Below are 10,937 nucleotides of genomic sequence, written 5' to 3'. Positions count from 1 at the left end.
TGAACTGTTCTGGAACAGTGTTGTAAATACAACTTAACCACTGATTTCTAGTCGTGTCCTCTTTTGGAAGGTCAAAAAAAGTAGTTTCGTTTTCACAGCGAAACACACAGCGTCACACACGGTGGGCTTGAGTGAGCGGCGGCGGGCGGGCTTGAGTGAGGAACGGCCAGCGGATTCGACAAAGGAGCAGCCGGCGGGCTTGTGGCAACCACAAGTCTTTGCAAATTTACAGATCTTCTTTATGCAACAAGAGCTTGTAACACTCCAAAGAGAAAGGAAAAATTAAAATCGCATCATATGACCCCTTTAAAAAAGTAATAATTGGCAGACAGTACCAAACCTGGCCATTAGGTGCCACTACCAGAAATCATGATACACAAAGCTTACAATGTGGCAGAATGTCAGTGCGATACGTTATCGTTTTATATTTTATATATTAAATTTTTTTTTTTTTGTGTTTTATTTTTAACTAGTTGGGGTGTAACAATACAATGTCAAAATATAGTTAAAATGGGAAGGTTTTTTATTTTTTATCTTCATTTTTTTAATGATTACTTCTAAAACTTATGAAAACCTGTTAATAAAAAGTACTGTTCATTAACATGCTAAATTTTGCATTCTATCAGAGGTTAACTTTAATAGGCTTTTATTTGGTGCTGGTCTTCAATCCACAGGGCAATGGTGACACCAGAACAGAAATATTTATGATTCTGTTTAGCTAAAAATACACAATTACGTTTGACACATATGCTTGCAGTCTGTGCTTAACTACATACGTTTAACAAGTTTTAAATAATGTAATTTATTAAATAATGTATTTTATTTAAAATTTATTGATAATAATTAATAAACATGAAAACTCAAATGTGTGACCATCTGGGTTTACCATATTTGATGTTAAATTGAAAAAAAAAAAATGTATGATTTAATTTTTTAATTAAAAAATTGAATTAGTCATTTTGTTTGAAATATACATTATATATATTGTCACCATCCACAATACACATTCTTGCATTTTTGTATTGCAATATATTGTGACACAATATATTGTTACAGCTTCATTCATCGCACCAAAAGATAAACTGCAGTGCTTTACAACTATAGGACAGGAAGAGCTAAATAAACTTATCACTGCATCTAAACCAACAACATGCCTGCAATCTGTATTGTTAAAAGCGCTATATAAATAAAGGTGACTTGACTTGACTTGACTTACACCCCTATAAAATAGTTGTTAAATAAATTTTAATTTATCGGTTATCGGCATTACGTGAAAATTAGTGGCATCTTGTGTTGGAGAGAATTTTAATATTGGTGCATCCCTACTGAAAAGTGGTGCTTGTGCTGTCTTTCTTTTAAAAGAAATACCCCTAAATACTACCAGTGTTATTCTGCCATCTAACGCAATGACATGCATACATTGTGCCACTATTCATCACAGTGCTTTACTGTCTATATGCATAACTGTAGAGCTCATACCCTATGTTTGCAGCCAGCCTCCTTAAACGGGCAAAGCACCACAGCAGTGCTGCATCCTTCCTTTACATGTGCCATTAAAGTCTCTTGAGTGATTCCTGGTGTGCCGCACCTGTTAGGGCACTGCATAGGGAAGCATGGACACTGCTGCTGATGATGCTGTGAATATAAAACACCTATGAATGCACTCCTTTTACCATAAAATAAATACATAAATCTAGGATGGCAGCATATAGTCCACTGACCTGAATAGTGTCATAGAGGAACTCCTTTCTGCAGTATCTGCAGGGCAGTTTGCGTTTGGGACACTCAGACACAGAGTGCTGGGCCAACAGTCTCCGCACCATACGAGCTCCACATTTATTCTCACAGTACACACTCTCTTCTGGACAAACACCTTGGTGACTCTGAATTAGGACAGAGAGGGACATAAAATATTAAACATGGTTGCATGTGTCAAAGCTGTGGTGCAGTGTTGAAATAAGCTTGTGCTATTGAAACCATCAAAATACAAGAAAAATTAACAGAAGCCTGATTTAAAAAAAAAAAAAAAGGTTCATGTTAATATTAATATATTACCATTGCTAAATTACAGATATTACTAAACTTAAATTATGTATTTGTATGATAAAGTATCAGAAGGGACTTGTGATAATAACAAAACAACAATTAAGAAATGCATGTGTCCGACCTCATATGCCTCCCCAGCGAACTCGTCACCACAGTGGTCACAGTGTAGTTTTCTCTTGGTGCAGTCATGCTGCAGGTGCTCTGGCAGTTCACGTCGCAGCAACTTCACAAAGCAGCGGTTTGGACACGACACCACGTTAAACTCACACACGGACAAATGGGCCTGGAGGAGCAGTGAGAAACCCAGTGTGAGAGTGAGATTTGGGTGTTTAACGTTTTTGAAAGAAGATGTTCACCAAGGCTGCATTTACCTGATCAGAAATAGAGTTAAATCAACATTAATATTGGTAAATATGATTACAATTGAATTTGTTCCCCAACAATTGAATATTAAAATGCTCCTGTGATGGCAAAGCTAAATTTCAGCAGCCATTACTCCAGCCACATTTTAATATGCACAACATTTAAATAAAACAGAAATATTTTGCAACATTTTGAATAACTTACTGTCACTTTTGATCAATTTAATGTGTCCTTGCTGAATAAATGAGACAATTTCTTTAAAAAAACAAAAACAAAAAACAAACAAACATTTGAATGGTAGTGTATATTGTTGATATTTGTACATAACTGTAGTGTACACATACATTTTTGTACATTAGAATAGACGCTGTAACATACCGTTGGTACCGCCTACCAACGTATGAACAGCATCTAACACTTTTAAGGGACTTCAGGAGCCATAAGACTTTTGATCAATTTAATGTCACTTTTGATCCATTTAATGTGTCCTTGCTGAATAAAAGAATCAGTTTATTTCCAAATAAATAAATCGTACTAACCCCAAACATTTTAGCAGTGGTGTAAAATGTTGGTATTTGTACATACTGTAGTGTACACATACATTTTTGTACATTTTAATAGATACGGTAACGTACAATAGCCTACTATCAGGAGCCATAAAGAAATGTATTCAATCCTATAAAGATGTATGTTAAAATATGTACAAAAACGACTGAGATTTGTGTTTGTGTGCCGTTTGTTCACCTGTAGGAGCTTGTTCTGCGCGGTCCAGCGACAGCCCTCCTCACTGTGGATGCAGCGGATGGGCAGAGAAAGAATCTGCTGTTCCAGCTCCACATCTGGAAAAATCTGCAGTCAGAATTACAAATTTATGACTATTTATTAGAGTAGAACATATAAGAACATTTGAAAAGCATGGAAGTAAGCAATAAATAAAACATGAGGAAGATTGCTGTTGTTCAGCACAGCTGTGATTACTAGCAAAATTGGGCATGAGATATTGCTTTTATAAAATAATTCAATAAACAAGTTATTACAAATTAGTAACTTATGTTTTAGACACAATATTGTCAGTAAGGTCTATTTTTGCTCTGTTCAAGAAAATATTTCCAAATGAAGTCGAAGCCAAATCAAAGCAGCACACTTCAGTGGCATTCCTGAATGAATTAGTGTTGCTATAAAAATCACTTGAATGAATGATTCAATGACTGTTTACATGTACTCTCAATGCAATTATGAGATTTAGGCAATTTTTTGCGATTAAACTTTACCTCATGTAAACACAATACTTCAATCACACTGATACGATTAAGCGATTCTGAATTTTTCCCACCAATCGCTTGACTCTGTCAACATAACTCACTTCCACGGGTTCATTCCTATGTTCCCGGGGTACTATGTTCCCCAGGTTTATATGGCACATACTGTAAGGAACACATGACTATGTTACCAAGCTATAAAATATGTTCTAATCACTCAAAGCTTATGAAGATTATATCAATATGGTATTCGATAACTAAGCCAGATGCACAGAACATCTACTTCTCTAACAACTTTCCAAATTATTTTATTACAGTCCTCAACAAAGTCTATCTTCTCAATATCAAGTTCATCAAGTTCAGCATCAAGTAAATTAATTAAGGAGTCTCTATCTGTGTTGTTCTGTTGAATTTGCATGAAATTTTTTCCTGTGTTAGGTAAGGGTTAGGGTTAGGGAAAATGAGTCCTGACCTTTAAAAGTTTACTTAATGTGTGTTAACAGTGCATTAAACTGGGGAACACAGAACCCTTTTTCATGTGTTCCTTATGTGCCATATCAATCTGGGGAACACAGGACCCTGGGAACATAGGTATGCTTCCACTGCCACTGATCTCTGCTTCTTATCTTCATCTAGAGATGGTGCGAAGAACATGATGGCAGCATAGGCAACCCCAGTTGTAGCGGCATAGCTGTAACATTTCGATGTTCAATAACTATCCAATACATCCACAGAAAAGTGTTTTGCTTTGGTATTAAGTAGATTAAAACCATTTGTGCTGTGCATTGGGGCATGTGAATAATGACAGAAAAAAAAAAATTTCTTAGTGAATAATCAGAAGAATGAAAATGGCACGATAATTGGAATTAATTGCATTATTGGTGCACATGTAAGCATAGTCAATGACTCACTCATGTGGCGTAACAATGAATTTGAGGAAAGAAACTAACTATTAACTATTCCATTACAATTGAGCTTAAAAATAAAGATGGCATCTGAATATTATGGTTGATGGTCAGTTTGTGTGTAAATGTATATGTTTTTGACCAACCTTTAATGTTGATGTAATTTCTAGCGAGAAATTAGTATTGTAGTAATTAAATATTTTAGTTATCACCAAAGGTCTCTCCATTTTATTACAGATCACTAAACTATAATGCTGCCTCAATAGCCTGTCTGAAATTAGTTTAGGGAGATACCTTTGCAAAAGCTGCCTGCAAAGTCATTGCCTGGTAGGGCAGCGAGGCAATAAGTCAGCTGCCTAAGATTTCGGATGAACCACTAAATTCAGTTTATGGATCATCAAGCTGATGATCTCAATCAGGCGTGTTAAATAAAGGTGGGTTCCCACAAATGGAGTTGAGAACCACTGTTCTATAATTTTGGATAAAATATCAGAAGAATGATTGTCCTTTGGATGAAATCAGAAGACCTTTGAAACTGTGGTGTTATGATGGTGCACTTACTTTGGCATAATCCAGTGGCAGCTGGTCCTCTGGGCACTTGAACACACCTTCACTATTAAAATTTAGCAGAAGAAAAAACTGTGACAAAGTCAGATTCACATACATTCTGAAAGCTATGGTGAGTCACCATGGTAAATGTGGTTTAGCTCTGTTTAATATGTGTTCAAAATTACAATGCCAACAAATAAAAGCTGGCTGTCTATTACAAGAGCTTTTTTTTTTTAGATGATGAATTTACATATTTTTGCTTTTGTGTTAGAATTTCATGTGTATTCGATTAATTTTTTCATTATACAATATGTGGTGGGTTGGAAAGCAGTTCACAACTACCACTGATTGATGCCTCCATGTTATAAAGCCTAAATGAATCACAGCCGAACTGATTTGACAGGAACTTCAGAATCACCTCCCACACCACAAATTGACAAAGGGCCTTCAGGAGAATATGAGCGAATCATCCATCTGGCATGGTGACGTCCACTAGCATACATTGTATGGGAAAGCAGTACGACCAACAAAACACATATTAATAGAGCTATGATCTTTCCATTGTGTGTGACAAAGAAGCACGTCATCATTTCAAAATCCCATGGGGAATTTTCCCAAAAGACCCAGGGAGCTTCATAAGAAGATGTAAAATGTGATTGCTGCATTTTTAAGGCAGATCAGAAGTTTCATGCATGTGCCCCCTCGTTTTTTCAACAAGTGGATTTTGAATGCATTTTTCTATGCATTCTCTATTTTGGATAATGAAATTTGGTAATTTTTAGTCAAATGTTTTGCTAAAAATAAATAATTTGCTTTAATTCTGTCATCAAAAATCATGACTTTTTCCTATGGACATAAATAATTGCTGCCATTATCATTATTATTATATCTAAATAAAAATGTTTTAAAAAGTCTTCTTTTATTTTATTTAGGTTATTTTTATTTAATTTATTTATTCTCCGTTTGGTAATGTCTTATCTTGTCATCACTGAACGAGTCAGAACTGCAAATTACGCCCCTGAAAAAGTAGGTGCATCATGCCTTAAATATGCTGCAATATAAAATCATAAATCCAGTGTGAACTATTTTATGTTCCTAACAATATCACTTTAAGGTGACAGAGAGAGCGTCATTCTTGCTCTAAATACCTGCTGACGGTCACATTTTAAATCACTGCATGCATTGCCTTACAGCAATCCAATCCACAGATGTACATGTGAATTAGTAATTCGTTTAAATTAATAGTCTAAATGAAAAGCATTTGTTAGTCTAATAGAATGTGAATGGATGAGACTGTCAATCATTATGATAACATCCACAGGATAACACAGGATAATGAATGTGATTGTTTCACTCATTACACCTGTGAGCAACACAACTCTGTTATGACTATGAGACTGAGAAGACAAGGCATGGAATGCAAAGAATGGGTCATAACCAAGAACTATGCAGTTGAGTAATACTACCAAATAAACTGACTCCCTGCATACTTTCTTTTCACATTAAACCCTTTAGGCTGTTTTTAAATGAGGATCACAACTCTTCTAAAAATAAAAAAAAATTTAAAAAAGTTCAGAAGAATTATGTAGTATTTTGATTATGTAATAATCTTTTTACATTTTAAAATGTAAAAGAGAAAATATAAGTTATAAGTTAAAATAAATAAGTTATTTTTTGTAAACATTACCATGTAAAACCTATAGAGACAGAAAGCACTACAAGTCTGTAGCCTGAGGTATTTTGTGTCACTCTGACATTGTCACGTTGCGCTACTGTGAGGAGCACGGAGACGAAAGAACGAGGAGACGAGGAGTGGAATTCAAGCATATAGATTTTAATAACATCCAGGGAACAAGGAAAACACATGTAGCAAGGGTGGACGTATACAATTCCGGACGAAGGAGAACAGAACAGGCTAGAACTCAAATAGGGCAGATAACGAGGGGCAGACAGGTGAGGAGGATAACTAATAACAAGGAACACCTGGAACTAATAGAACTAAATGGGGACAGGAACAGGAAGGACCAAATAAGGGCAAGGAAGGCCCATGGGGAGCAAAACACACACAAAACAAGGAACAGAGTCTGATGTTACTACCCCCTCCCGGAAGGCGCATCCCGCACAGTAACAATTCCACCAGGGAGGGGGGGTGGGCGCCCTGGAGGTTGGTGCAAGACTGGGACACACGGAATACCTCCAGGGCGGATCAGGCAGTCCAGGGTGCCATGGCGGCACAGGGAGCTCAGGGGCCATGGCGGCGCAGGGAGTTCGGGGCGGAGCAGTGAGACTAGGAAGCCATGGCGGAGCAGGCAGTTCAGGAGGCCATGGCGGAGCATACAGTTCAGGAGGCCATGGCGGAGCACACAGTTCAGGAGTCCATGGCAGAACAGGGAGCTCGGGGAGCCATGGAGGAGCAGGCTCGGGGACTGGAGCCCTCACTGGGTTAAACTCGGGGACAGAAGCCCTCACTGGGCTAAACTCGAGGACAGGAGCCCTCACTAGGCTAAACTCAGGGACAGGAGCCCTCACTGGGCTAAACTCGAGGACAGGAGCCCTCACTAGGCTAAACTCAGGGACAGGAGCCCTCACTGGGCTAAACTCTGGGACAGTAGCCCTCACTGGGCTAAACTCGGGGACAGGAGCCCTCCGTGGGCTAAACTCGGGAACAGAAGCCCTCTTTGGGCTGGATTCGGAGGCTGGAGCCCACACTGGAGCGAGCTCTGGGGCTGAAACTCGGGGACAGGAGCCCTCTCTGAGCTAAACTCAGGGACAGGAGCCCTCACTGGACTAAACTCGGGAACAGGAGCCCTCCGTGGGATAAACTCGGGAACAGGAGCCCTCTTTGGGCTGGATTCGGGGGCTGGAGCCCACACTGGAGCGAGCTCTGGGGCTGGAGCCGACACGGGAACGATCTCTGGGGCTGGAGCCAACACAGGAGTGAGCTCTGGGGCTGGAGCCGGCACGGAAGCGAGCTCTGGGCCTTCTCCTCCTTAGATTCCCCTTTAGGTTCGGGGTAAAAGGGGTGGTCGGCGGGCTTGACAGAGGAACGGCTGGCGGGCTTGACATAGGAACGGCCGGTGGGCTTGACAGAGGAACAGCCAGCGGGCTTGGGAATGCTGCGGCCGCAGGGTTTGAGAATGCTGCGGCCGGCGGAGGGGTTCCGGATCGGAGGCTCTGCAGACACCGGATGACCGCCTCCTTCCGGTCGAAGTTGGTGGTGTCTGCGAGTTCCGCGGGGCGATGGTATGTGATCCCGAGCCGGAACAGCGTCACCAGGGTCTCCCCATCGAGGGAGCTGGCGAGAGCGAGCGGCACGAATGCCCTCGCGTAGGTGATCGGGTCGTGGCTCGCCTGAGCCACGGCGATGAACATCGCTCGTTCCTCCATTTTAGCGGGGAGAAACAAACAGGAAAACAAAACACTTTTCAAAAACAAAAAACAAACACGGGGAGAAGGGGCGCCGCTTACTGTCCAGGTCCGGAATTCTGTCACTTTGCGCTACTGTGAGGAGCACGGAGACAAAGGAGCGAGGAGACGAGGAGTGGAATTCAAACATATAGATTTTAATAACATCCAGGGAACAAGGAAAACACACGTAGCAAGAGTAGATATATACAATTCCGGACGAAGGAGAACAGAACGGGCTAGAACTCAAATAGGGCAGATAATAAGGGGCAGACAGGTGAGGAGGATAACTAATAACAAGGAACACCTGGAACTAATAGAACTAAATGGGGACAGGAACAGGAAGGAACAAATAAGGGCAAGGAAGGCACATGGGGAGCAAAACACACACAAAACAAGGAACAGAGTCTGACAGACATCTTGCTTGGCCTGTTTGGTGTTTATTTATTACTACTCTGTCATAAGAGCAATTATTTTTAAGTGATACTTTCCACATAGACAATGACCAGAGCTCACCTCTTCTATGACTAAAATGTTTTTACTAAAATGGTCTATCTATGTGATCTGTCTAAAGATTGTATTTGTATAAATGAAACTCATTGTAGTATATAAAACCATAAATGTTACCTCTGTAAACCCTCAAGACTGTCAGCAAGTCCTCCTCACCCCTACCTCCAATATTAATGCATAATAAATGTATGTCTTTTTTTTTTAATTCAAAGGTTTGTTAGATTTTAGATGGAATAACTGATGGAAGAAGAAACTTCTAGATGGAAGAAAACTTCATGATGTTCATGATTCAATAATATAGATATATTAGTTATACTACTGTTCAAATATTTTGGGTCGATAAGATTTAAAACTGTTTTTGTCTCTTATTGTTTATTTTTTCCCAAAAAAAATTAAGAACAGTAATTTTGTGAAAGATTATTACAATTTAAAATAACAGTTGTCTATTTTTATATATTGTAAAACTTATGTGACAACAAAGCTGAATTTTCAGCATCATTACTCCAGACTTCAGTGTCACATGATCCTTCAGAAATCATTCTAACATGCTGATTTGCTGCTCAGGAAACTTACTATCAATGTTGAAAGCAGTGCGGCTTAATATTTTTGTGAAATCCGTGATTCAGGATTCTTTGCTGAATCAAAAGAAACAGAAATCTTTTGTAATATTATAGATGTCACTGTCAATTATGATGTGTCCTCGCTGAATAAAAGTATTAATTTCTTTCAGAAAACGGTATATACGTAATTAAAAAAATGTATTATAAGAATTATACTTATTTAATAGTTAATTACTCGCTTGATTTGCAACAATTTATATACAATGATTTGCACCTAATAACACTCAAGTATTAAATATGTAAGAAATAGCCTACATTGTGTAGCTTTTTCTTGACATTTTGAAATATTCACATTAATGAAATAATTGTAATCCATTTAGAACTTTGAACGTGTGTTTTAATGTCTCTTTTACTTTCATAATTTGTCAGTGACCCAGATACTATAATGATCTATTATTATGTGTTTAAGTGTTTTTAGAGATGCACGCACGTTAAGAACTACGACGTGCAAGATAAAAACTCAATTTGCATACATTTCCATTAGAATGCAATCAGCCAGTTTGACCTCGCTTTCTGATCCTTCAGATACAGGTTAAGAATCAGCTTTACCTGAGATACTCCTGCAGGCAGGTGTCGCAGAATCTGTGTCCGCAGGTGGACACCTGCACGGGGTCCCGCATCGGCTTTACACACAGAGGACAATAAAAGCTCCTCCTCGGTCTCTCCAGAAACTTTAAATTTAAACCGGGCATAATGCCTTTGAAGATATCAACTTCAGACTGATAAACTGCTGGAATAAAACTTTATAAATAAACTTAATGCAAAGATGTAGAACCCTATTAATAGCTCATTTATCGATCCAACACTAAACAACAATCGAGCTCTCATGACATTTCCGTCTTCAGTAGGGTACAGCACAGGGAAATGTTTACTCATTCCAACTGTACTCAAGGCCGCCCACAGGAGCGAGAGGAGGAGCCAGCAGCAGCAGCCTCCTCGACACCTGAACAACTAATATTGCAGCACGGGCAGTGTTATTTTACTATCATTGAGATTTGATTCAGTTTTCATTCATATTATAAAATTAGTTTTTATTTTTATTTTTTCTGTTTTAATTTTAGTTTTGAGTAAAAGTTTTGAGTACATTTTTATTTGTTGGCATTCTTTTTTTATTTGTATTGACTATATCTTTATAGGCCCAGTTTTATTAAGTTTAATTTCAGTTATTTTAGTAGGCCTTACATCAAGTACAAACTGAGAAATGTTGCCTTGGCAACTATTTTGAATTCTTTTTTTATTTTGTAATTTTCCATTTAATTTTAATGTTAACATTTTAGCCT

At 38.6% G+C, this 10,937-nt stretch overlaps 1 protein-coding gene across 1 annotated transcript in view; it reads right to left on the bottom strand.

Moving 5' to 3' along the window:
- Window positions 1-10,496, bottom strand: part of traf4b (tnf receptor-associated factor 4b) — a 12,852-nt gene extending 2,356 nt beyond the window's left edge. Inside the window, exons 1-6 of the mRNA XM_016507834.1 lie at window positions 10,207-10,496; window positions 5,135-5,186; window positions 3,154-3,258; window positions 2,168-2,329; window positions 1,722-1,883; window positions 1,480-1,635 (exon numbers count right to left, since the gene is read on the bottom strand). Of these exons, the coding sequence (XP_016363320.1) occupies window positions 1,480-1,635; window positions 1,722-1,883; window positions 2,168-2,329; window positions 3,154-3,258; window positions 5,135-5,186; window positions 10,207-10,349 (780 nt within the window). The 5' untranslated portion in view covers window positions 10,350-10,496. The remainder of the gene's footprint in view (window positions 1-1,479; window positions 1,636-1,721; window positions 1,884-2,167; window positions 2,330-3,153; window positions 3,259-5,134; window positions 5,187-10,206) is intronic.
- Between the last annotated feature and the right edge of the window lie 441 nt (window positions 10,497-10,937).

Source organism: Sinocyclocheilus anshuiensis, unplaced genomic scaffold (genome assembly GCF_001515605.1).
Source record: "Sinocyclocheilus anshuiensis isolate Anshui unplaced genomic scaffold, SAMN03320099.WGS_v1.1 scaffold2304, whole genome shotgun sequence".
In the NCBI taxonomy this organism is placed as follows: Eukaryota; Metazoa; Chordata; class Actinopteri; order Cypriniformes; family Cyprinidae; genus Sinocyclocheilus; species Sinocyclocheilus anshuiensis.
The sequence above is the reverse complement of the archived record's forward strand: the minus strand, read 5'-3'. Positions and strand labels throughout refer to the sequence as shown.